We start from the raw sequence: 27,150 nt of genomic DNA, 5'->3' as shown, positions 1-27,150 counted from the left end.
CGTAGCATTTCAGCGGGGCGGGATGGGGAGGGGGACGGTGCTGCACAGGTTAAGAAGAGCTGTTGTAAGTAATTACAAGAGGAGAAATAGCTTTGCTGCTTGACTGCCGTGTGCATTACTGCATGCTGCATAAAGGTGACAGAGTTTGCCTGCTGCCCTGCTCTAACACGGCCACGTGCGTGTCTCTGGTGGTCTCAGTGCCCGCTCTGACAGCTCGTATCGTACCAAAGCAAAAAGCAGTAGTGCAAGAAATGTTCGTCTCTCTTTGAACATCATCCGCACACAAGAAAATGCTGCAACATGTGCTCCATGTGATCCAGTTGCACCCCTTGTGAGGTGCTGGCGTTCCCCAAACCGTCTGGCACTCCACTGGGACATTGCTGCAATGTAATGGTGTACAAGATAGAGTCAGATGTAAGTCACGAATATAGTCATGTCTAAAGTGCAGTCATATAAGGGAAAAATTCAATAAGGATTCAGTGATGGGCAGGGCTTGTCCTGGTAGCTAGAGATGGACTGGGTGGACCTTTACCACCACTGTTTAATATGTGGCAAGAAAGGCAAAATCGCCCAAACCTATGGTCTATTTTTACAAAACCCTTAGATGCTCATGTTATTTATCTGCTTTGGAAAGCCTTGCCTGAAATTCTTGGCTTGGGAGATAATGTACTGATGATACAAACTGCGTGTCGGTATGAAACAAAATCAAATTCATTACATTTTAAGGCCCCGTGAGTAAACAAACTTTGAGCCATTTTTACACATCTCAAGGGAGCACAAGAGCACCTGTCCCTCCAGCGCCACTTACCAGGTAACTTTGTTTTTTGTCAGACTGTTACAAAAGCCCTCATACCTGATTTCCTGAGATAGAAGGCAGAGAGACTATAAAATCGGCTAGTTTGCTTTCCTTGGCTGCTTACACAGAATCACAGAATTGCTTAGGTTGGAAAAGACCTTTAAGGTCATCAAGCCCAATTGTTAGCCTTTGTTATCACCTGTCCCTCTCCAGCCAAATGAGGTCAATCAGCTTGATGACCCAGTCCCCTCCGCTAAACCTTTAGTTGCAGAGAGCAGCTCCAACAAGGTACAGAAGGTCAAAATCTCCTTGACAGAGAATTAGGCACTAAACGCCCGTGGGCCCTGGTTACAGAGAGATTTGCCGCTGGCTCTGCCAGCAGTGCCTCCATCGCGCGCCGACCCTCCCAGCGTGGGGACATCTCCCTGCAGCTACGGAGGACTTCGCCGGGGTCAGTGCCCCAGCTCCCTGTCTCCCACCGGGATTTCCTTCCCCTGTTGTAGGTGGCCTTGGTTAAACGTCATGTCTCAGCTTCAGCCACCGAATTATCTCTATCAGCCTAATCACCTCCCCTTGGCTGCACTGTTACCCATCAGGTATTTACAGCCTCTGCTCATGTCCCATTTCTGCCTCTTTCCTAAATGTATGATTGCTTGTCTCAGCCTCAGCTCATAACCCTTTTTTCCCCCCGAATCTTTCTTGGCTTTGTGCATGACCTATTTCGCCTCCTTTCTAATCTGTGATCTATAAAGCAGATGCCAAGTAGTATTATGAGGTAAACGGGAGTGTATTGCATCCCCTCGTCTGCAGGCTGAGAGGAATAGTGAAGGTCTAAAGCGCTGCACACCCCAGAGCTGTGAATCAGAGCCCCAAAAAACAGATAGTAGCTTTTCAAAAGGGACAAATTTAAAGAAAAGCAAATGCATCTTTCATTTTCCTCTCTATTTTTTGAGCATCTTAGAGTGACACTGTGGTGGTTCTCCCCCATAGCAAGGCAGACTGCAAGCAATGAACTGCTAACGAAATGCAAACCTGAAATTTTCACTGGCCTTTCTCAGCGTGTACTTTAGGGAAAAGGCTGTATTACGAGAGTTGGAAATGCTGCCCATGCAAATGACCAGCATGTCCAAGGAGTATGGAGGTTTCTCCATGCATTTTCTGGATGTAAGACTTCAAGCAACACTGTGATCTTAAATCTCTCCCTTGCAAGCAAAGCCCTCCTTCCTCTAACGTCAAAACCTAAGCATCCTAGAAGCCCCTGTAATGTGGCCACTAATACAGTAATGTCTCTTCCCATCCCAAGGGCCATCAACAGGACTCGGAATCATAGAATCATAGAATCACAGGTTGGAAAAGACCTCGTAAGATCATCACGTCCAACTGTCAGCCCAACACCACCATGCCTACTAAACCATATCCTGAAGTGCCACATCTACACTTTTTTTTAACACCTCCAGGGATGGTGACTCAATCACCTCCCTCAGCGGTCTATTTCAATGCCTGACCACTCTTTCAGTAAAGAAATTTATCCTAATATCGAATCTAAATCTCCCCTGACACAACTTGAGGCCGTTGCCTCTCATCCTATCGCTAGTTACTTGGGAGAAGAGACCAGCACCCACCTCACTACAACCTCCTTTCAGGTAGTTGTAGAGAACAATAAGATCCCCCCTCAGCCTCCTCTTCTCTAGACTAAACAGCCCCAGCTCCCTTAGCCACCTCTCTTAAGACTTGTACTCTAGACCCTCAACCAGCCTCATTGTTCTTCTCTGGACACGCTCCAGCAACTCAATGTCTTTCTTGTTCTTTCTTGTAGTGAGGGGCCCAAAACTGAACACAGTACTCGAAGTATGGCCTCACCAGTGCTGAGTACAGGGGGACGATCACTGCCCTACTCCTGCTGGCCACACTATTCCTGATACAAGCCAGGACACTGTTGGTCTTCTTGTCCGCCTGGGCACACTGTTGGCTCACGTTCAGCCGGCTGTTGACCAGCACCCCAAGGTCCTTTTCCGATGGGCAGCTTTCCAGCCACTCCTCCCCAAGCCCATAGTGTTGCATGGGGTTGTTGTGACCCAAGTGCAGGACCTGGCACTTGGCCTGGTTGAATCTCATATGACTGGCCTTGGCCCATCAATCCAGCCTGTCCAGGTCCCTCTGCAGAGCCTTCCTACCCTTGAGGAGATCGACACTCCCACCAAACCTGGTGTCATCTGCAAACTTACTGAGGGAACACTCCATCCCCTCATCCAGATCATCAATAAAGATGTTAAACAAGACTGGCCCCAAAACCGAGCCCTGGGGAACACCACTCATGACCAAGTAGAGGTAATTACTATGGTCAGGCCACACAGACTGTTTAGGACTACTACTGTCTTTTATTTTTTTCTACTTCTCTGTTCCTGATACAAGCCAGGATGCCATTGGCCTTCTCGGCCACCTGAGCACGCTGCTGGCTCATGTTCAGCTGCCTGTCAACCAACACCCCAAGGTCCTTTTCTGCCAGGAAGCTTTACAACCACTCTTCCCCAAGCCTGTAGCATTGCATGGGGTTGTTAGCAAGACAGGTCATAGTGCCAAATGCAAAATTACAGAACAGAGATGTGAAAATATAGTGCATCCCAGAAATTATTTTAAAATTAAATGTGAATCTCTTTTTCTACTGAAACTCCCCATCAGTTGGTGAATCTTCATGTGGTTTTATTCTTTGCCTTATTTGTTTCAGGAAAAGAAACCAAAAGCAAGCAGTAACTCTGAACTTCATTCTTAACTCTAAAGGGTTTCATCTGAAACCTGGTTAAACTCCAAGCTTGCACTAAAAATAAGTTTTTGAAAGTCCATAGTATATCATGTTAAATATTAATTCAATTTGCAAATATGTGCACAGTCTTAGGGAGCTCATCTATCAGGAAAGGAAGTAAAACCTGACTTTTCTTGTAGATGTGAACAAGAACCAACTGTTTTGTCAGGATTACTGCTCTAAAGTAAAACAGGTGTAAGAAGAGAATTATCCAGTATAAGTATCTTTTTGCCTGCAGAAGCTTTCTGTGCTGGGCTGCCTGGCCTGGCTTTCCCCTCTACCAGCAGTGGCATCAAAACAAAATACACCTCCCACCGCTGTTATGCTAGCTGGCTGTCTTGCTGTGCTGCCTTCTGTTTCCAGCAAGGGGAAAATCTCTGCTGCCCTATTTTGCAACTGGTTCCATTTTATTTGATCCCATTCACCTGTAATTGGAATGACACAATAAAAAGACACAGCTCATGATTAGAGGCTCCTTGGGCAACAGGTCCATTCCCACAGTACAGGCATGGCCTCTCATGCTCAGAGTGTTGCTGGTTGAGATCTCTCTGGCTGCAGTGCTCTGCTCATCCTAAGAGATGGGAATGGAGAGAAGGTAGGTGTTGGGAGGCAGAGGGTCTGCTCTGACTTCTGAAAAGTAGTCAGTGCTGCTGCCAGCCCTCTGTAATCTTTCTAACCAGTATGAAGAGCTTTTATTGAGTAGGCAGCATGGGTGAGTTGTGTCTTTTTGCATCCATGTCCTCCCTGTGCCAGAGAGGGTGATGAGTGGCTAGTGCAGGCTCTGGTCCAACAGCAATACAGCTGAAGGAGGTCCTCTCCAACAGAGAAATGCTGTGCTGGGTATTTAATTCCAGCATTTGGAAGAGCTGGCTGGAAAGCAAAAATTCTGTTTCAGAGGAGGGAAAAATAAGAAGAAACCTAAGCTTTGGTATAATTTTTTTCCAGAGGCTTACAGCTCTCCTTAATGCAGGCAGGTTCCTATATCTGATTTTCCTGCACCCTGCGGTAGCTTCCTAAACTAGAGATTTACTTGCAGGGGCAAGAGTGTCTTATCACTGTCTCTGGCAGGACTTACCTGATAATCCCCATTATAAAGGAGATCTAGCTTCCAGTCCTTGCTTTGAATTGGGCAAGCAGGGTAGGAGTCCAGTTTACCTACATGTTGTGTGTATATCTCTCTCAGAAATTTGGCCAGAATATCCAATTTGACCTGAAGTGCAATCAAGAAAGGAGGATTCGAAGGAGGAAAAAAAGAATCATCTTAATTTATAATTGAAATCAGAATTAGAAACTAGTCTAAACAAAAAAACTCCTTGAAATCTGCTTAGCCCTAAATATCCACATAGCAATCTCCATGGAAAGCTCCCTCTAGCATCACTATCTCTGCAATTACAGCCATATCTGAATGTTCCTGGAGTCTTTTTTTTTTTTAATCAATTCTCAGAGGTTGGGTACATCTTTATTAAAAAAGGGTATTTACAGAACTCTGGCAAAACCCCTTTCCCTCCGTGCTGGTTAGAAAAATATGCAAGGGAAACTTTAGCCAGATGCTTGGCAATTAGCAAAATCCTAATTAAAACTGTTCAATACAGCTGATCATAGTTCTAGAAAACTGGAGCAGCATGAGTGCACTGCAAAAGAAAAAACTCCTCTTACTACTTTTTGCCAAGCATGAGAGGAATGAATCTGAGATTACCTTAGGTTTGTGGCTATTTACCCCCCAGCTGCAGGCAGTGCCCCCAAGATGTACCACGGTGCCTATCCTTGGTCTCTCTCCTCAGTCAAGTGCTCCCTGGGCGAGAAGTATCCTCTGGAGCTTGTCTCCAGGTATTTTTGAGGTCTGACCCTAATTAGGTGAAAAATTGTAGTTAAGGTCAGCACATTGTGCAAGGTGTGAATGGTGCAGAGTTTGAGGAGGGCTGGTGCCAAGTGGAGCTGCAAAGGGCTGGGAAATGTTATGGTTTTGCTGGGAACGTCAAGGATCTTCCATCACCCCCTGCTGTCCCTGGGCACCAACCAGTTCCACTCTAATCCCTGTGGAGCTGGAGAGGGGCTGCAGTACTGCCCGGCTGCTGTGAGGGCCATGTCCCGTCCAGCTCCCCCGCAGCCCCTCGCCTTGGGGATCCCCTTGGGCTGAGCCTGGTCCTGCCACTAGCCCTGGGGCTGTGCGCATGCCTGGGAAATGCCCATGGCCAGCAAGAGGGGGGCTGCGCCGCGTGCAGCACAAGCCTTCAAAATCTGTCGTTGATGCAGAGGCTGAGCAATAGAGTCAGCCTACTGCTCGCTCGGGAAGTCATGGCTAATACATTTTCACATCTTTGGCCTTTTCCACCTGTCAAACCGCTCTTTTTCCTTGCCTTCTCTTTTTTTCTCATCCTCTTAGGAAAACAAATAAATCTACCTGGTGCAAAGGGGAACAGAGAGAGTAGGGACCATGCTCAGCCACTGCTTACCTGAGGTCTGATCTTGCCATGCCTACTTCACTGTCTCAGCCTCAGCTTTCTCCTTGGTAAAAGCAGACTGATAATACTTGCTGTTAATGAAAATACTTTTAAGATTAGCTACTTTTAGAAAATTAACATAGCATGTTCCTGAAATTTGTCTGAAGTTATGACAACTTGCTTATAGAAATTCTCTGGTGGGAGAGAAGAGACAAATATTTTGAAAGCCTTACAAGTTAATGTGATGATAAATGCCAGGAGCTTATTTTTCAGACTGTTCTGTTTTACCTTCTCTTCGTTCCCTGCCTCCGGGTTGCATTACAGCTCTGTTCCCAGCAGTTGCAGGCAGCTGCCGGTTGCAGGGGGAGAACTCCTGTGGCATTATTTATGGCAGCTCTCAGTGAGAGGACAGTGATCTACTGTGCATCATCTTCTGCAGCTGTGAATTTGCAGCACGGTGACAGGGCCATTCAGTGGAATCCTAATTTTCGGTCTGACACGGAGGTAGAGAAAGGTGAACTGGCTGGGTAAAAATAAGAACCTGTTAATCTTCTCCTTTGCCCTCCCACAAATAAACTTTTACTTTCTGAAATTGGGCAGTTAGGTGTGGGAATATCCCTCCATTCATGCTCCAATCTCTCCTGCCAGACAGCTTTTTAAGAGGAATTGGGGTAGTCTTGATTCTTCCTCTAAACCTGGGAGACTTTTGTCTTTAATATGGCTCCCTTTCTCTTGTACTTCTCCTCCAAAACTCTGCTTTTGACTACAGCGCATCTTGCTAGGGATACTCCCTGATGGGACCTGGTTGTCGCCAAACCTGCCCCATTTCTGAGCTGAGCAATGTGCAGTGGGGCAGCAACAGGAGCCCTCATCTGGCGCTTGGATCTGCCTCTGTCAGCAGAAGGAAGGAGCTCAGTTCTCTGAGCTATCAAAAAGAAGCTGCAGAATTTGACCTCATGCCCTTGATCTTGAACAAGATACTCACAGATCACCTGAGCAGGCTCACCGGCTTATCCAAATTGAATCTTGGTGCCAAGTCGCTTGGTTTTGACCTATGCTGTGAAATTGTTGAATTCCCTGCAAAGCCATTGGCATTATGCAGAGGGGAGTTGATAGAGTAGCACCTGGGAGTGCCTTGTGTTTTGTTTCTGGGGTTGTTTCTTCCAGTCAGAGTTTATCTGGTACAAAGCACAGGAAACTTATGGGGGTAAGTTTTGCAGTGGTACATCGCAGACCCTGGCATTGCTTTTGGTCAGTAGCAGTGAACCATGCCAATCTGCTGTGACACGGTGTCAGGAGAGTGTGAGCAAGCCCAGCCCAGCCACCTCTGTGGGAAGCTGCTCCATGGGCTGTGCCTACTGGAGAGGGAGGAAAGGTTCACTTCTTTGCTCCCAAGCTTCCTCCTCTGAGATTTGGATGGTAGAAATTGCATAACTGCAAATGGGATTAATTATTTTATAAAAGAAGTGACAGTAGGTACAATAACGGAGGGTAAGTGTGCCCATTATCTGGTCTGACTGACTATGAAAGATTTTTGCTTCAAGGCATCTACTGTAATTGCAGATTTGGTTGGTCAAGCTGTAAAACACTTTTAAGATACAAATGATGTGTGCTGTCACTGCTATGCAAGCTTACATTTTGTACATCTCTTATTCCCCTGAGCTGAATGGAATATAATCTTCAGGTCCGTTATCAATAGACTGGGGGGGGGGGGAATGACCTCACATCTCTGAAAACATAGAAAACCCCCAAACACAGAGAAACAATTAGAGGCTCCAAGACTGAAAAACCAAATACTGAAATTGTGTTGCTTACTTTTAAGAATAGAATGTAAGAAAATTACTTGGTTTAACCATGTGGACTTTGATAATCAAGATACACAGTAAAAGAAGGCAGAATTTCTCATGAAAATCACTAAATTTTTGTCACAATGTCACATGCTTTAAAATCATTCTGGAGCTTAAAAAAAAAATCAGGTTGTACTGTTGCTCTGTCAGGAAGCTGATTTTATTTTTTTTTAACATTCAATTTAAAAATTAAGCTTCAGATTACTCCTTGAAACTCTATGTTGTTTCTAACTTATGCTTCTGTATGTTCACTGTTGACTGTCATCATTGGACACTACACTATGAAACATTAGAAATATAGGGCATAAGAGGGTTATGTTCTTGCAGGTAGCAAGAGCTTAATCCTACTCTATTTACACTTCTTACTCTGTAGAAAAGTCTCAGTTCTGACCTGGATAGATTAGTTGCAAAAGCAGTTATTCTGCTGCTTCTGCCTGGGCTGAAATTCCTGACGGAAGACTTGCATATGCTAGTGGCTTTGCTACATGTGTATTTTGCCTAACAAACTTGTTTTGCGTGGAACAGACATCCGTCAAGTTTGTCTGAATAATACGGACCTAGATTCGAGTGGAAAAAAGGTATGAGGTGAAATGCGAAGCTTCAGATCCTCCTGCCAATTCCTTCTGCTCTCCTTCCTCCAGCAGCAAAAGTAATGGTAGGTTTGGAGTGCGCTGCCTTATCCCAAAGCACTAAAACACAGAGGCCAAAAAAAATACCATTACGCACGTGAACAGTTCAACCCTTGGTTACTGCAATGCAGAAGGGACCAGAGGACCTGAGTAGGCAAAGTTTGGAAGACAAGGATACAGCCAAGCTAGCTGGCTTCTGCTCTGGAAAAACTGCAGCACTACCAGGGAGATGCCTTTATTAACAGAATAAACACTTGGTCCTCCCGTAGGCTGTTATCTGGATTGAACAGTGGTCAGTTGTTATCAAGGCACTTCTCCGTAATACGGAAATCTCACAGATGTCCCATAGGGTGACCCTCCCGAGCAAACACCGTGCTGCTTAAAGCTCTGATTCCTATCATGCAAAGTAGACTGCGACCGCTCGGGACACACATATAGTGGAAGGTGGGCAGTAAACCATCAGTCATTAACTTTTGTAACCCCCAGTAGCTAGCAGGGTTTCTGTGCCAGGCTTCTTCACCTCTCTGTGTCACTGGCAGTCCTGCGAGGGCAATGAGAGATGGTCTGTCTTCAAAATCCGTCGGTAAGCGCTCCTGTCAGCAGAAAGCCTACATACACGGGGTTGGTAGTCTGGCACATTGACACATTGTTGAAGGTTATTGCTAAGTCTGGTGATGAAGAGGGACTAGACCAGTTCCCAGCTTATCTCCCTGTACAGAAGAGCAACACGGTTACTAAAGGCAGCAGTGACGCATCGGTTGGGGCTGTGCATAGACGGAGCGAAGCACAGGCAGCCAGGCAGCTGCTTTGCTTGCAGAGTTGTACTACTCCATCTTTCATCATTTCCCTTCTACACCCAGGGGAGGTTAAAAGACCTGAACGCTCAGAGAAATTTATTATCTCGTGTGTCTTTGAGGAAGGCTTACCTGATGTGCCTTGGCAGGGACAGTAAGCAGAGCTAGCCCCAGAGCAGCCGAGGTGTGCTAGGCAAGATCTCCAGGGGCACCCAGCTCGCGCAGATCTATTTGTAGCTTGGACCAGGCTTGTGGCAAAAGTGTGGTTTCACACAAGTTTAGCCTGAACAGCAGGAGTAGCATTTCTCAAACTGCAAGATCTAATGTACGGAAGCTTAATTTTTTTTTTTAAGGACAGTCAAATTCACTCTTCGGTTCCTCCTGTAAATTTGCAGGGACTCTCATAATTTCCTAGGGAGAACTGTGGCAATTCCTTAGGCTTCTCCAGACAGCCACTCCACTCCTGCGTGTGTATTTGAAGAGTATTCATTAGTGTGATTTGAGAAAGGCTTTAAAGAATGAATGCGTTTTGTGCGTGTCTCTAGAAATGGTTCTTCTAAGAAATGCTTTTGCTTGGAAGAAAAATCAAAGTAATTAATTAAATTTTGAAGTGCTAATGTATCATATGGGATACCTTAAATGCTTTTACTTTCAGTGTCCAGAGGATTGTTTGGAGAGGGCTTTCCTCAGTATGACATTAATCTAGAAGTTTGGTTAGTGCAGTGTTCATGTTCAGAAGTACTGGTTTCAAATTCCAATACATTTAAAAACCTGGATGGGAATGGATCTGGGAAGCTTTCACTACTGTAACCAAGTACCTAGGAGATAAAAGCCTTTGAGATATTTTTAAATGTCAAATCTCAGACACAAAGCATATTACTGTGATCTGATCTTCAGACTTCGTATTTATCTGTCTAGCTTCTCCTATTCTAGCAACAACTCTGTTCACCTTGGAGATAGCTTTAAACTATTGATTTGGGTTCTTCATAATCCAAATGATGATATTTAAATCAAGCCATGTAAATCATTCCTTTAAACACTATCTAAAAGAAAATTCTGAAGGTTTTGGTTTTCATTATTAAGGGCTTAAATAAAAAGGACTAGACAAAGTTTAAAAAACTGAGAGAATCACCAGCTATATTTTTTGTCAACTTTGCTTATGTAAATAGCAAATAAATGTCAAATATGCAACTGCCACCTAGATCTCTTACTTTAAAAATGGGCTGTTCCACTGTCAGTTAGCAGGACTTCAGGTGACTGATGTCTTCGGTTTCTCAAAATGTGGATGTGGGTAGTTTGTATACAAAGAACGAGGCTTTGCACTGCCTGAAGCATGACTCCAAGCAAAAATGATAATTTCCATACTCTTACACTAAAATGAAAGATCTTTTCCAGCACCCAGTAACCCAAATATCACGTTGTGCTTAAGGATGATGCTGACATTTTCAAAGACCACCCAAGGTGTTCCCTTTCTGACTGAAGATATGCTCTGGGTCTCTGTGGGACTTACTGTCTTTTCCTTTCCAGCTCTCCTGTGTCTTCATGACTTGCTTTCATTCTGCCTGTTATCAGTTCACTGGGGCCCAGCTTTGATATTAGCAAAGATCATATTGTCATAACTGTAATGCGTGCTTGACTTTTAAAGGTAGTATAAACATACATAATGTATAAAAATGAAAGTTCACTAGTCACCACAAATCTTAAGATTAATCATGCTAGTGATTTGATTTCTCTTGTAATTGCTTCTTAGCTGAAGATGAGGCTTGCATACTCATTCAGTGCTAGGTCGGGTTTAGTGAACTCCTTGTTTATTTGTCCTTCTCATAGGACATCTATGGACAAAGTTTGTCTAAACAGATTAGAAGAAGTTATTCCTTATAGGCTAATTTTTTAAAAAATATATATTTTTCCTTAAAAGAAAAGACAAACATTTAAATATTTCATTTTGGTGTTTTCCTAATGAAAACTTCTGGTGTTTGGTTTACCACTTGTGCTTAAAAAAAGATCTGAGAATGAACTAGGTTAAATTGTTATTGTTGTTTTCCAAGAGCGAGATGCAAATGGGCACTTACCTGGGTTAATTACAAAGTCAAACTAAAGTACCCTTTTCAACTGTTTGCTTTCTTCTGCTATGCAGAAGAGCAGTTCTCTACATGGCTTGTTAACCACAGGGCTTCTCAGGCAGTGGCCAGTTGACAAGTGACACTGGAGGAAATGTTCAGTCAGGTGAGATTTTTGGGGACAAGACGTCTAAGAAGCTCATGGTGACTGAAAGGGCACTTTCCACTTCTGGCTAATCCAGGTATTCTGTACTAATGAAGAAAAATGCCACTTTTGCTGCAGCCTAACCAGAAGGGTTGGGTTCCCAAGTACGCCCTGTGTTGATCTCTGCTGTCTGTAAGTTAATGGCAAGACTCCTGCTGACTGTGGACATTGAGGCTGCCTGATTTTGTGTGAAATGACGAACTACTCCAGTTCTGGAAAGAGCTACTGATTTGCTTACATGCAGCTTGAGACCTATGAGTCAAATCCTCGGGCTGTATGTACGCAATCATACCATCTCCTCATATACTTTGAAGTACATGTCTTTGTTGTAATAGGTTGGCGGTGTACCATGACTTGCTGTAATGAATTAATCTGGTGTTTACCATAACAGCACTGAGCTTAATGAACTCGTGATATTTATGTGACTGTCTGTAGATGTTCTCTTGTCATTTAGGATTTATAAATAGGTACTACTACTATTATCAACGCTTACTCCTGAGCAGGAAAGATCTGCATGGTGAAAGGCCAGTTAAGCTCACCTCAACTTTTTTATGTTGTAAGTAAGCAGAAGATCTTGAATAACTTGGTTTTTGTCTTTATCTAGGTCTCTGAATTGTTAGCATCCAGCAAAACTATGCAGCTTGAATAAAACTATTACAGAGCCATCCTTCTAAAATTCCACCACAGTTGTGTAACAAATATAGTTAATACCTCATTCCTTATTACTGCAGATGCTGTTTCATGTAAGTTTAGCCTTCTGTATTTGAGAGAGAGTGTCCACATAAGTTTAACAGATTTAAGTAAAAAGTTCACCAGTTTGAACAAAGCGATACCTAATTTATGGGATCTAAGTCACAAGTGCTGCATCTTCTGAATCTAATGGTTTATTGCTGAGCAGAACACAAGGTCAGCTGCTTTCTGTCTTTTAAAGTTGTTTGATACGCAGATCCTTAATGCTGAACAACAGGTCTGGGTTACTACTGCTGCTTCTATCTTATCTGGAAGGTGAGATGCTTATCCTTGTTTCTGCGCACTGACTTCCTAGCAACAGCAGCATGATACCGAGCACTGCTGAAGGGCAGATCAGAAGGCAACCACCTGCCTGCCCTCATGGGGCACAAGTTAGTTGGGTTTAAATCTGCCTGGAGTCCCTGCCAGAAAACAGGCTTCGCAGCTGGACCCAAGGGCACTTTTTTGCTGGGTTAAGTGGTGGGAACGGGTGGAGAGGGAGTGCAGCTTCGTCTAATCTGGCAGCCCAAGATGCATTTGGCTGGCATGAAAAATTCCCTCTCATGGAGCCTCTGATTGGCAGCTCATTAAAATGCTGGCTTTAAAAAAATAAAAAAACCACACCACACAGAAAACCGGAAAACAGTCTCTTCAAAACCAGCATTTCTCTTTACAGATATCAAGGTCTGTAGTTGGAGGAAGGACTGGAATACCAATGAGGTCTCTGCCTCCAGGTGCTTTGCTCATCTTGCAAGCTCTCCTAGCCTCACCTCAGCCTGCTCGGGAGCGGGCAGTGGCATTGCTTCCCTCTTTCTTTCACCCCGGGACAGCTACTTCTGCTCTACACCTTCCCACACCTCCTTCACCTCTGGGCTGTATTTCTCAATGATCTGGTGCCAGTTTTAATTCTAGGCTTAGGTCTAGGGATGGCTAACTGGGTAATGCAGCTGGTGCTGGGCAAGCAGCCATTTCTGGGTGAAAACCTTATTTCTGACCATTCCCTGACTCTGTGTGTTTGAGCAAAACAAAATCGCACATGAATAGTCCCCTCCTGTAGGTGAATACAGATAAATCCTTCGCTCTCCTCAGCAGCTTCGTAATGGTCCATGGCTATAATATGATGCAAATATGATATGTAGGGCAGCTGGGGAATGACAATGTTTGTTGGCACTAAGGCTTTGAGCATCAATGTGTGTCTCCCGCAAGGCCCCAAGGATAAGGTCAAAAGAATGAAAACTCATCAGGTTCAGTGAGACAATGAGGTGCCGCTGGTGGGGAAGGAAGTGAAAAGGACCCCCCAAGAGCCTCCTACTTGCCTGTCTCCATCCTTATTCCCTGTTTCCCTCCCCATGGCTGCGACTGCCTTCTCCCCAGGCAGCGGGCAGCAAGCCGGGCTGGGCAGCGGCCATTCCTTGCTGGCACGGAAGCACTGAGCCAGCATCGCCGGTGGCACCTGTGAAAGCTGCTCTGCCAAAACCTAAAGCCCGATCAGGGAGATGCAACAGGAGCTGGCATCACTCCAGTTATTGCCATGAATAAGAAAGATATAGGCAGTCGCTTCACTGAAACGAAAAGGCCTCCTTGTGGGTTCCTACCTGTCTGCTCTGATAACTGATGGATGGTCACAAGTCAGCTTAGTTTTTTATCTTGTTTTACGAGAGGGGAATTGAATTCTACCAAGACTTGGCACCGGATTTTTGTTAGAAAAGCTCCAGTGTGGGGCGTTTTCCTGAGGATTTTGACTCTTGTCTGGCCTCTGGGAGAGCCACTTGAGCTCCTTTAATGGACAAAGAGCTCCCCAACGCGACCAATGCGAGCTACCCAGGAGATCCCTGGGAGCTGGCGCAAGGGCTGGGACCTTGGCTCGGGACCCCAAGGCACAGCCCACTGCGATACACAAATAGCTTTTTTTTTTTTTTCTTTTTTTAAAAATTTATTTACTTTCTCTCCCCCTTTTGACAGTGGGCAGTCCTTGCGTGGCTCTGCACACCTCCTCTCTGCAGCAGCCTGATCCTGGGGACTAGAGCCAGAGTAGCACCTCATCGTCTCTTCTTCCCTGTCAGTGCCAACGGTGAAGTTATCCCTCTGGATAACGCGTTCGTGCTGCAGGAGGCTGGCATTCAGTCACCTTTGATGTCTCAGACCACGCATTAGTGTTTCTGATCTCATTGTAAATGGCCTGTCGCACTATTTGCTTGCTACCGATAACTCAGAAAGAATACAGCAAGATCAGAAAAACACTGTTGTTAGAGATGTCTCAATTTTGTGGTGTTTGTGACACCTTGCTATCATAGGAAGTTGGGGGTTTTATCTGCGGGTATTTCGCAGGAGTAATTACATTTCACTGCCAGCAACAAAATGTGTGGTTGCAGAGCTGAATCCAGCCATATTCGTTTTGATTCAGCAGTGTTTGTTCACATCACTGTCAGATTTGGAAGCCACGGGCGGTTTAGTTTTCTGTGTTTGTCTCCACTAGATGTCACTGGGCACTGTGCATTCGGGGCCAAATTAGTTAAAAGTACACATAGAGGTTTTCTTTTGAACCGCCTAACAACTTGGGTAATTGCCTTGAAAAATGTTGCTGTAACAGTTCATCTGCTGAGAAAAGTATATTAAGACCCACACCTTGTCTGTAAGCAAGTTTTAAAGGTCACGTTTTTCAGGCAAATCAGATTATTTCAACATATGGGCTGCTTTTGTAAGCTTTTTAGCACTATGGTATTTCAGGACAGCAGGAACTCCCGCACCCTGCTTATGACTTTCCACCACTCTCGGACTGGCTCACGTGCGGCAGCACTGCTCCGTGCACGTACGAAAAGGAGCCGAGGCTGTCGAGGACAAACTCAGCCGTAACAACCCGGAGCTGCAGCGTCTGGCGCATCCCTGTCGCTCCCAGCGCGCAGCTCCCGCCCGATCGCGATACTCCTGCACCGGACTTGGGGATCAGCAGCAGAGGGGCGCGGCGGGGGGCACCCCGCACGGTGGCGGCGGGGAGAGGGGCTGTTCGCGGGGGAAGAGTGCCACCGTGCGGGGTGCCCCCGCAGCCCGGCCCCCGCGCTCCGCCCGCTGTGCGGCGCCGGGGGGCGGGGGGCAAGCGCGGCTTGCGTTGCTGAAAATGCGCGGCGGGGCGGGAGGTCTCGTCACCGGGAGCGGGTCGGTAGCGGTAGGTCTGCTTCATATGTTAATTATTCCTTTCGTTCCGAAGGCAGCTGAATTCAGACACAAAGTGTGTACTAAGGCTAAGGGAAGTGGGATCCCCCTTTTTCTCTGTATGAAGCTAATACAGCCAGATATTCATGCTCTTACAGTTTTTCTTGATATTTATTTTATCTCTCAACATCTGCTTTCAGCTGCAGATTTACACGGCTTCATTATCAGCTTTCCGTTTCTCAAGCTTTTCCATGTAATAATACAATGGGAAGTCCCCGATTTCTGGTTCTTTTTTATGTTTTCCTTTAAGTAATTGGACTTACATGTTACATCCATAAAGAAAATTGCCAATAATTAGCAGAAGTACAATTAGGAATAAATCTTTGTTAAGGAACAAGCTAAAGTTCAGTGTCTTTATGCAAATGCCTATTGTTGAAAAGATGTCTTGTGTAATCAGGAATTATACTGACAAGTGAAGAATCATTTAATTAATGAGAACAGAGCAATCATTTGGATGGTTCGTTCTATTACAGAATGAATAAAAGAGAGAAAATAGCCCTGCTCAGGGATTAGTGTTGCTGCTGGAAGAAATAAGCCCCACAATGTTGTTCTGTGTCTGCCTTGTGTACATAGTACAATAATTCCTAAATATAAAAACACATATGCCAAATGTTTGGATTGGGCATCAAAAATTAATCTTCTGTTACTCCACAAGAACTTATACAACAGGGTCCTGTTTACGCTGACTGTCTGCTGCTCCTGCTAACCTGACGGACTGGAATGTTTGGGCCAAAATAGTCACATTAGCCCTCATGCAGGATGCTAGGACAGCAAGAACCAGAATCCGGTGCGTTATGTCTGTAAGCACTGTACCTCATGATGGAGAGTAGTGTACGGACTGTGTCTGCAGTTGCAGAGGAGTAATTATGGTAGGAAAGGACCTCCGGAGCTCTCCAGCCCAGCCCTCTGCTCGAAGCAGGTCCAGTTAGGTAAGGTGTTGCTCTGGGCCTTGCCCAGTGGGCCTGTGAGTGTTGCCAAGGATGGAGATGCCACAAATTCTCTGTTCCAGCCTCTGACCTCTCCCATTTTCCTTTTATCTTGTCCGAATTGCTCATGTTCCAGTTTGTCCCAGTGGGATCTCTGCCTGTCACAGGGTCTGGCTCAGGCTTCTTTACACACTCCCAACGGGCAGCTGTAGGCAGCAGTGACAGTAATCCTGCATGTGGTCCTCGTGCCTCCAAAGCTCCTCTGAACATGGGTGTCTCATAACAGCTGTTCTCTCTTGCAGCAGCAGAACGGAGAGTCCTCCCGTCCTTCACTTATCCCTGCCCCCTCAGGAAGCTTCAGGAGAGGCTTCCCTAAGTTGGCATCGGGTCTGGGACAATTCAAAATACAGCCCAGGCAACTCTGACCACCTTTGCCATTCCCCAGGGCTGGACCTTTGCCCATGTACTGTCAGCAGGCGTTGCGCAAAATTTGTCCCACTTGTTATAAACACAAAGCTATGCAGACAAGGTGATTCTGGCATCTCCAAAGCCACGCATATCACCTGCGGTCTGTTCCTCACAGGCACTGTTCCCCTTGGCACAGCACAGAGGTGGGCAAGCAGTTCCCTTCTGAACAGGTTGGGATCTCAGCCGTGGGGTGCACAGCTAGGTGGGAAGCAGAAACTTACTCCAGAGATGTGCTGGGGTTTAAGCCAGTGATGGCTGCGTGAAGTCTCCCGTTCCTGGTAGAACCACAGCATAAGTATCTGGTCACTCGGATGTGCCGTAGAAAATGTAGTGGCTTCGCTGACATGACTGCCTATTCAAGGGTCATTAGAGATTGAATGATCTCCGTATAGAGCAGTTGCCCTGTGCATCCGAGGTGCATTCAAGCTCCCTTTCATAATACTGCATTTTTCTGAGGTTGAGGCAGACCAGTGCACGGAGCTGTTATGGCAGCCCTGAGTCAGTGGGACAGCTTTTCTTCCCCCTTCAATGCAGTACAGTCTCTGGTAGCAACTTCCCAGACCTCTGCTGGTTTGTGTACACTTGGGTTTTTTGCATGCTGTGTCAAATGATTGCACAAGTAATTGTTTGCCTTCCAACACTGAAATGAAAAACAAATTTATTACATGAAGGAAAACATTCCCCCTGTTTTATTCTTTCAAAGTGCAATCACTGAATTTTTCATTTTGGGTAACCAGATGCACCCAGCTGCTACTGTAGTCACTTCTGGATGTTTTCGAAAAAACACTCTCCTCAGGAATAAATCAACTAAATATGGAAATCTTCTTCCAGACAACATCCTCATTTCTCGAACTGCTCATGCCACAGGAACTCTAGCTAGATGCGCTGGCCTTGCAAGCTGCCCTGTAAATCTCTGACGGTGGGCTGGGTACGTAGGTGCAAGGACGAGTGAATGCCGCAGCAAACCTTCCCAGGGAAATTGCTTACCAGCAGGTCACACGCTCCCATTGAGCAAGGTTAGTTTAGGTCTTTACTGACTGCAACCAATATGGTTCTGCTACGTTTCCGAAGCAGCAGGCAGGTAACCTGATAAAGATCAGTTTACAACAAGGTAACCTGTATCCTGTGGCACATCTGAACTGTATTTTTTTTTTTTTTTTGGTTGAAATATGTCTTCTCCAGTGGTTAGAATGCAAAATAGATATTGTCAAATACCTAATGCATTACAAAAGTCAATTGACATAGTCTGTACTGAAAGCCTTTAAGAAAATACAGTATATTAAATAAAGCATTTTCATTAAGGGTCTTAAAACAAGGAAAGAGAGACTCATAAGTGCTTTGCTGTATCTAGAGTGGAGCATAGCTGTGCATATGCTCAGTCTTACAGGCAACCCCATATTCCGGCTTTCTTTTCTGACTAAATCAGTCCATCTGGATCTAGCAGCTGCTTGCCTTTCCAAGACACATGGGAAGGCTGCAAGCAACCGGATTACACCCTTGCGCTCTCAGATGCCACCTCCACTGCCCCACTGTAACCCCCAACTCTGTGCTTTCTCCTCCAGGATTTTGGAGCTGCAGCAGAACGGCGACATGGACATACTGAAGCATAAGTGGTGGCCAAAGAACGGTCAATGTGATCTTTACTCGTCTGTGGATACCAAACAGAAAGGAGGTGCCCTGGACATAAAAAGTTTTGCAGGTGTTTTCTGCATCCTCGCTGCTGGGATTGTCCTATCCTGTTTCATTGCAATGTTGGAAACGTGGTGGAATAAAAGGAAAGGCTCCCGGGTTCCATCAAAAGAGGTATTAGACCCTCCGTTTCTCCTGGGAAATTTTCATGCACCCTAAAGATTGCTGCCTTGACTTTATAACATTAGAGAGGGTGGGGAATCAAATTCAGAGGAATTTCCTCAGCTTCCTGATTTTTTAAGGTAAAAATTGTTTCTCAGAATCTCTTTAGTAGCTATTGTCTCTAGAAGAGCTTGAATGAAAATAAAATGCATATCGATGATGTATAAATATGCAACTATTCTGAGTAAAACACAGCTGTTACTTGTAGAATAGTACATTATTAATACATCATTAGTTAGTTCATTATTCCCATTGGTGAGAGCTAATTCTTACCAGGAAGTTGAAAGGTTTCTTGGCGGCTTCTTGAAAAATCTATCCCCTAAGCTCAGTGGCTGAGTCTTTCAAAATAGATTTGCAAAGTTTAGCCCTTTATCAGCAATTAGCTTCTTAAATAAGCTTGTCCCTGTTTTCAAAAATGTTAACCTCTTGAGGCTTCCATGAACTTCAGCTCTTGTTATATAATCTGAAGTCCAGGGAAGCAAGAGTACATCAGATTTTTCAGATTCAGGCCAGACTTGTTTCTGAAATCTGCTACAGACCTGTTTCAGAAAATCTTGGATGGAGACCACGGGGAGATACATTATTTTACACCAGAGATGAGTCTGCTACTACACCTGTACGTGTAATGCTTTCCTTCCCGTGGCAATCTACCTGTCCCTTCCCCAGCCATCTGAGCCTTATGTGGTCTTACAACAAACTTCTTACCTTCATAATTAAATCTTTAGCTCTACAAAATGCTAGAAAGACATTAGAGGAAAAAAAAAGTGATTAAAATGTACTTGGCAGCGATGCCCAAAGCTGAACCTAAATATGAGCTTTAAGGTAGCACTATCAATTATAGCTTTACTATCTGTGTAGCTTAGACATCTGCGTAGCTCGTGGGGTATTGCTGTTAATTTGTGTGCAGTGGGCTCACCTTCTCTGCAGTTCCTCCATTGTGTTTATTCCTGCTAATCTAATGCTGTGTAATCAGGCAGGATTCATTACACTACCTAATTAGACAGCATTGGCACTGATGTTAGAATACGTTTAATCTTTTCTTGCCTGTTTTAATTCCCAAGCTTTTTTTTTTTTTGTTCAAGATCTGGACCGGACCATTACTAAAAGAAAAAAAAGAATCTCTGTTTTTTCAATTGGGTTTCTCAGGAATAGAAACCATGTAGTTTCAACTGGTAAATTATTTTGAAAACCTAAAGTTTACTTGAATGTTGTTCACCCAAACTTTCAGAACTTCATACTTATCTGGTGCAAAACATAAATAACAAAGGATAAGAAAAAAACAACACAAATACTTTATATAACTATAAAATTTCGTATTTCAATTCTCAGATGCAGAGAAATTCAAATGTATACTTTCCACAAATGGTATAATTTGGCCTCCTCAATCTTTGTTACATGGTCATTAGCTTAGCATTTAAAATTGCATCTCAACGCTAAATTGAAAAGCTTGGCTCAAAACTGAGTTTAACGTGGACGTATGTGCTGAATGTCCCCACTATCCTGGATGTGGGGGTCATTCAGCAAAGAAATACATCTTAACTAACTTTCTTAAAATTCATTTTAGCTTCCATGAAATCCATTGGCTCTTCCAGGCCACTAGTCCAGAATCGGGGGTCAGATTGGGCCAGTTTGTGGTCAGCAAGCCAACCCTTTTTCCTGGTGGCTGCCATCTTGTGCTCCAGAATGCAAGCATTTATACTGAAAAAAGTTGTCTTGTGGTTGCGAAGATAACATTTCGGTCGCGTACCAGAAGTAATCCATTCAATGATGTCTGCCTGAGTCTGCAGACAGCCTTAAACGGTAGCTCTGAGAGAAGTATGAACCGCCCCAGTAATCTCAATGGGATGTTGACTCTGAAGCCTGATGATAATTTAAATGTGAAAACTGCTGAATATTTCACTACTGATCACACAAGAGAGAAGAGGAAAGATCATATTGTGGAGATATGCACAATCTTACTGTGAGTGGGTCTCATTTTGGTGTATCGATTGGGTGGAGATCGGGTTGTGGGCTGAGCATGGGAGGATATCACCACTTATATATTTTCACTGGTCTGACCCTAGCCCCAAATGCATCTCTGTAAGAGGAGAAAAAGGAATATTTTGCATAATTTACAGAGGCTCAGAAGTGATGAAATTCCAATCTTTCCAATTCGTATTGTAAGTTACAAAGTGTTTGTATGTTTTTTCAAAATTAAAAAAACAAACAAACAAAAAAGGCAAAAAACCAAACCAAAACAAAAAAACACAACAAAAACCAAAACCCAACCAAAAAAAAAGGAAAATATTTAGGACTGTCCCTCAGCGACGTAGTCGTGACTTGCACTTGCTAACAGAGCCTCTGTACATTTCTTTAGCTTCCAATGCGGCCCCAGTTCTCCTGCATCCATATGCAGCTCCAAAGTTTTTAGGAGAGAGCGTTTGGTTTTGGTGTCACCTGTGTGGTTGTTATGTGCATCCGTGTCCATGTCCACGTGTGAATAAACTATAGACAGAAAGCGAAGTCCGAGAAATGAGCGCTGCATTTTTTCCCTCCCATGATGGGCTCAAACCAAAGCCTCTGTGGTCAGTGATTGTCCAGTCCCCGGGAGATCCCTGATGCCCCGCTCCCTGCCCCTTTTCCCCTGGTTTGTCTCCCTGTTCCTGCCCTCGGAGGGTAAAATCCCAGAGGGGAGCTGGCCTCTCAGCCTCCTTCCAGTCGGGCTCTGTGTTCGGCGTGGTACCAGTGCAAATATTCCCTGACCTGTTTTTGCTAAGTAGATGAACTCCTGCAGTTTGTTCTAGGTGTGGACTTTTTCAGAGTGCTTGACTTCATTCCTAGGCAAAGGAGGGATCTCCAGCCCGTTTGGTATACTAGGAGTTTTGCCATTGATTCAGGGAGCTCTGGATCAAGCCAGTCATTGCATTGCAGTAATCAAGGCTGGAAGTCATCAGTGCACATCTGTCGGCTGCCTAATTATCCTCTGTGAGGTCCTAGAGTGTGAGATATTTCTAGTGGCCTGGAAGAGCCAGTAGATTTCACAGAGATTAAGGTAAATTTTAAGGTTAGTTGAAACCGATTTTTGTTCTGCGCTACATAGACTGAGGGAACACCTCTGTACGTGTGTGCTTAATGCCGCTTTGAATTCAGCTTTGCCGTTCAGTAGAAGTACCTGTGTACAATACAGGTGATTTATTGTGTCACCCAGGACTTTCTCCTCCTTTTTTAACTTCCCTGCATTTAAAGTCTCAATTATAACAAAGCAACCTGTTTAACTTGAGTGCTCTGGGAGGAGAGATTTAAGAAGGAAAAGGGACAGAGGTAAGAGGAGGGACATGATGATAAATGCTGCAGGCCGCCTTCTCTTCTTCTCACCCACAAGAGCATAATTCCATCAGAATCGATGGAATTGCTTCTTTGGAGGTAAGGGGAGAACGCATCCCTCTTTTGGCATTCTCATTTAAAATTGCCTGGTGTACTCCCGTCTATGTGATGTCAGCGAGTCACCAGTGCTTGGATTTTTGTCTGGAAGTTCAGCTTTTCTATGCTGCAATTTATAATAAAAGGCAAAATGCAGCCTCAGGTGTTATTAGTCCTTCCTTAAGCCCTGAGAGGATGACAGAGACGGCAACCTGATCCCTCAGAGCCTCCCATGTTGACATCCAAACTTAGTCCTCCATGCAGAGCTGAAGAACTGGCACCACCCCGAGGCGTTCAAGATTATGCTTTGCTTTCATGGCACGAAGTTTACTACTGTTCACTGTTTCTAGTCCAACCCACCTAGCTCCGAGCCCAGCTTTTCCTGACAGAAACCAACTGGTAGTGCTTGGAGTTTTGGTGTTCGTGTTCAGGGTTTGGAGGTAGCTGTGGTGTGAGAGTCTGCCTCCGTCTGGCTAAGCCCACCCAGCGTCAGGCGGTGGGGCTGTTGGCTGGTGACCTCCAGAAATGCCGTCAGCTGACAGCCAGCTGTAGTTCATTGCGTGTTGTGCTTCCCGAGCGGTTCTGATTGCACTGTGAAGCTTCAACCCAGCACAAACGGCAATGGTGAGCAGTGTTTTTTGTTTTTCTCACTCCCCAGGATGACAAGGAGATCGACCTGGAGCACCTCCACAGGCGCGTGAACAGCCTCTGCACGGACGACGACAGTCCCCATAAACAGTTCTCCACCTCGTCGATTGACTTGACCCCGCTGGACATTGACACTCTGCCCACACGCCAGGCGCTGGAGCAGATCAGTGACTTCAGAAACACTCACATCACCACAACCACCTTCATACCAGAGCAGATCCAGACTCTGAGCCGCACGCTGTCTGCTAAAGCTGCTTCAGGCTTCTCCTTCGGCAGTGTGCCCGAGCACCGAACTGGCCCCTTCAGGCACAGGGCACCCAATGGTGGCTTTTTCAGAAGCCCCATCAAAACAATGTCATCTATCCCTTACCAACCAACTCCTACTCTGGGGCTGAATATCGGTAGTGACCCAGACCGAGGCACCTCCATCTGAGCACCAGACCAAGTTCCTTCACTGTTTCTTTTTTAGGACTCCCTTGGCAAGGAGCAGCGGTAATGTTGTGGGACTAACATGGATGTAACCTTTTTCCTTTTCCTTATTTTTTGGTTTTGATGGATATTTTTTTAAATTTGTTTGAGCGTTGTTTTCTGTTAGGGGCTTTTTTTTCACCTTTTTTCTTTATTTTATTTAAGAACCAGGACTATTAGTAACAACTCTTCCTCCTACTCCTCTCTGCTCTCTCAGTCTGGTCTCCTCTGTCTCCTTTTGTTCTTTTTACTACTTGAATCACTTATTCTTAGGTTTGTCACCATGTTAGGTTTTGGTTACTTCAGGCTTTTCATAAACTTTAAAGATAGGAAATGTGCAGCGATTAATGCGTAAGAAAACCCCTGAGGATTACTTTACAGAAGGGCATTGGCTCCTCCTCCCCCACCACCTTTTTTTACTATAATTGCAATAACTTAAGTCCTTTTCATGTATTCTGCTGCCTTCAGTCAGCGCTCCACTGCTCTGCGTCCTTTTAACTGTGGACCAAAGGCAAACCCTGCAGTTTAAAAAAAATAAAAAATTTTAAAAAAAGACAAAAAGACAAAAAAGGAAAAAAAAATTAAAGCAAAACAAATGAAGTTAAAAGATCATTCAGGCCCCATAATATGAGAATGCAATTTTGTAGGATGACAAAAAGCCATTACTATGCCAGTAAAGACTACAGTTAAATCTACTTTTGCACTGCAACAGTGCATATGACCTTTATGTGATTGTACAGTATTAAAAGTTTTTCTTATGTACAGTAAACTGTATAATATGGCAGAAGCCTCTGTTGTGTTAAATAAATTAGTATCTCATACATATATATATATACATATATACACACAGGTATGTGTATATATATATACATGTATATATAGCTATAAAATGGCAGCCGTTGCTATTGCAGTTCATTTAATAAAGCTTTAGTAAAAATGTGTTGTATACAAGAAAGAGATGTACAGTGCAGGGGGTCTTTTCATTTAGAAAAGACAGGTTGCTTTAATGTTATTCTGACTTGCATTGTTTACCAACAGAGCATATTTTATACTTTTTTATTAGAGCATCTGGGGAAATGTAACGTTTGTACCTAGATGTAACTCCTTTGGTTAGGTTTTGCATTGGCTATTGAGCATTCTATAAGGCTAACCTTGATAATTTTATTGGAACATTCACTTAGGTATACCACATTCATGAACAGCTAATATAGCTCTAGAGAAGTTTAAACATAGATCAAAGGTTAATAGATTGTTTTCCAGATCAGTACAGTTGATCAATACAATAATGGTGTTAGTGGAGGAAAAAAAAAAAAAGCCCTTGAGAAATACAGATGTGGCCTTAATTATAATCATTTATTGTTCTAAGGAAAAAAAAAATATAAACAGGCACTCGTTTCAACCCTTTACATGTTAAGTTAGATTTAGAGGAGCTACGTATTTTTTACATTAGTGCCAACTGTATAGAACAAGAGAAAGAACAGCAGCGAGAGCAAAACCAGTGCCCACTTTGGCACCAGCTTTTTAAAGTAACACTGTTACCAGTTAGAAACGTAGGAAGAGCTTTCAATCTGTAATCCTTAAAACTAAAAATGCGGTTAAGTAGAAAGCAAGCAGTTTATCCTGTGAGTTTTTTGATTTGGTTTTGTTTTTAATGCAGCCATACACTTATTTTAACCTAACTCATTCTTTGGCTAGGATTACTAGGAATCAGCATATGTGATTTGCTTTAGGATAAATTGAAAGGTATATTCTTCAGATCTATTCTATTTTGATGCTAATTCTGTTCTGGGGGAGCATCTTGTACTGTCACTGTTTTTGTACTAAATCTTCAAATATTGTCTACTGTGTAAGGCAGAACAAATTCTTCTCGTGCAAAAGGCCATTTTGTTTCCAGGGTAGCAAGTGTCTAAAAGCATGCACAACTTGCTTCCCCCTTGTAACATTCATGAACTCATCCTCACTTACGAGTAAAATAAAATAAAAAAAAAAAAGATTTCTTTCCAACAAGCTACGTAGGGACATACCAGATGTTGCAGTGATTTTAGCTATTAAAAAAACCTGTTAATCATGTACGATATTTAAAATAGGCCTATTTTGTTGTGTTGCCTATTATACAGATACACAAAACACTTTTTGGAGGCCTCAGTTACAAATGGCAGAGCTTTCTGTGTATAATTTGTCTAAATAATTTGTCTAATAAAATTGTTTTCTAAACTTGCGTTTCCTCCTGTTTAATTGCTGAGTGCTGTGGGATTTTTGGTCTGTGGCAAGGCGTCCGCTCATGACCTTATTTGACACACCGTTGCAGGAGGAGATTTAGCCCATGGAGATGGGATCACCTCACCAGGCTGCCGTGAGCCAGCTCAGTGCACACCATGCAGGGATATGACTGAGACTGACCACATGTATCAATGACAGGCTTGGATTTCAGAAAACACATATGGACAGCATTTCAGAGAATGATTTTAGAGTTCATTGGCACTGACCTGTAAGGGAAATGGTTTGTAGAAACATGGCATCCCACCTCCATCCTTTTCAGTGTAATCTAGGAATTTTCTTGGAACATGGTCATTACTTTTACAGAATCACATTCTGCCATTTTTATGTGCACAGCAGTTAGTTTGCTCTGATACTGGACATACACTACCTTTAGATTTGAGAAAAGTTTTAGTGTGAGAGAATTTAGCCCGTATTTCATTACGGCCTTCTCAATCCTTAAGTTTCATTAACATGTTAAACTTAATGGCTTAGTCATCAGTAATTCATGCAGGATGTACTGCAATAATGTCAGTCGTCATGATAATTTAACTTGCAGCATCCAAAGTTTGTCTGCTGGCTTTTTATATTCAGTATATTTCATTCACTGAATAATATTTTTGACCTCTTACAATTTTCTATTAAGCTTAGCAGGCATTCAGGGGATTTCATTTTGTGGTTTGAAAAATATATTGTCAGGGGTCATCAATTCATTGCTATATTAAAAAAAAATCTGAATACAGACAACATAAAAATCTAAAGAAAGTTAGATTATTGAAAGTGACTTGAGGTTAAACTTTAAAGGTGCCTACGCATGAACACCAGTGGGCTTGTACGTCAGTGGGCACTAAATGTCTACCAACAGGATGCTAGAAGCTTTTAAAATCTGGCTACTTTTGTTTCTTCCTAAAAATCAGCCAGGAGAAAAGCTCTACTCATATTCTCTGAGGCAGAGCTATGGCAAACTGAGCACTGACCCTGCAAGCCCTTACGCACATTACAGTGTGTCTGGCAGGGGTTCCCTTAGCCACGAAGGTGCTTGCATGGTCAGGGGCCTGGTTTTAGGCTATTCCGAAGCTGTGAAGTAATACTGACCTCTTGGAAAGCGCGGTCCTGCTGACATGATGGGTCATGCACTTCAAGGTAGGCACCATCCCTGTCACTTAAGCTCAGATGCACCTCTCTGGAGCTAGGTAGTGTTACAGATGCTGCCTATAATGGGCTGCATCAATGAGAACCTCACAGGACACTTTCCCTCCCTTTCTGTAAACAAAAATCCAGTGAAGTAACAGTGTTAAAGACTGTCAAGTGTGCCTGCTGCAGTAGCTCCAGCAGAAATGTAAGCCAGCCATATATAAAGCTGAGTTGTTTGCGTGGTGCTTCCAGCCATACGACCGCTTTGACGTACCAGCTACCAAGAGAAAGCGAGCAGTGGGAGAAAACGTGTTTATTCAATTTCAAAGAATCACTTAGTATGATGTTTCTATTGACCAACGTTGAATTACCTGGAGATAAAAAACAGTCCTGCTGCGCCAATCAAGTGAATGATTGTAGCTGTCATGGGCTCTGCCGCAGCATGACAGGAGCCAAAGTCTCCTGGGTTTCCCTCCTGTCTTCAGAAAA

General features: G+C 43.9%; 1 protein-coding gene across 3 annotated transcripts in view; it reads left to right on the top strand.

Annotated features, from left to right (window-relative positions):
- GRID2 (glutamate ionotropic receptor delta type subunit 2) overlaps positions 1–25,424 on the top strand; it is a 769,355-nt gene extending 743,931 nt beyond the window's left edge. For 2 of the 3 annotated variants that reach the window (XM_009936971.2, XM_075421502.1), the window contains 2 exons: positions 18,468–18,708; positions 22,814–25,424. In XM_009936971.2, the coding sequence (XP_009935273.2) occupies positions 18,468–18,708; positions 22,814–23,236 (664 nt within the window). In that variant the 3' untranslated portion in view covers positions 23,237–25,424. Of the gene's footprint in view, positions 1–18,467; positions 18,709–20,320; positions 21,132–22,813 lie in introns of those variants that run through there. The other variant, XM_075421501.1, reaches the window with a different exon arrangement.
- The last annotated feature ends 1,726 nt before the right edge of the window (positions 25,425–27,150 follow it).

This window comes from Opisthocomus hoazin, chromosome 5, assembly GCF_030867145.1.
Source record: "Opisthocomus hoazin isolate bOpiHoa1 chromosome 5, bOpiHoa1.hap1, whole genome shotgun sequence".
Classification (NCBI taxonomy): Eukaryota; Metazoa; Chordata; class Aves; order Opisthocomiformes; family Opisthocomidae; genus Opisthocomus; species Opisthocomus hoazin.
The sequence above is the reverse complement of the archived record's forward strand: the minus strand, read 5'-3'. Positions and strand labels throughout refer to the sequence as shown.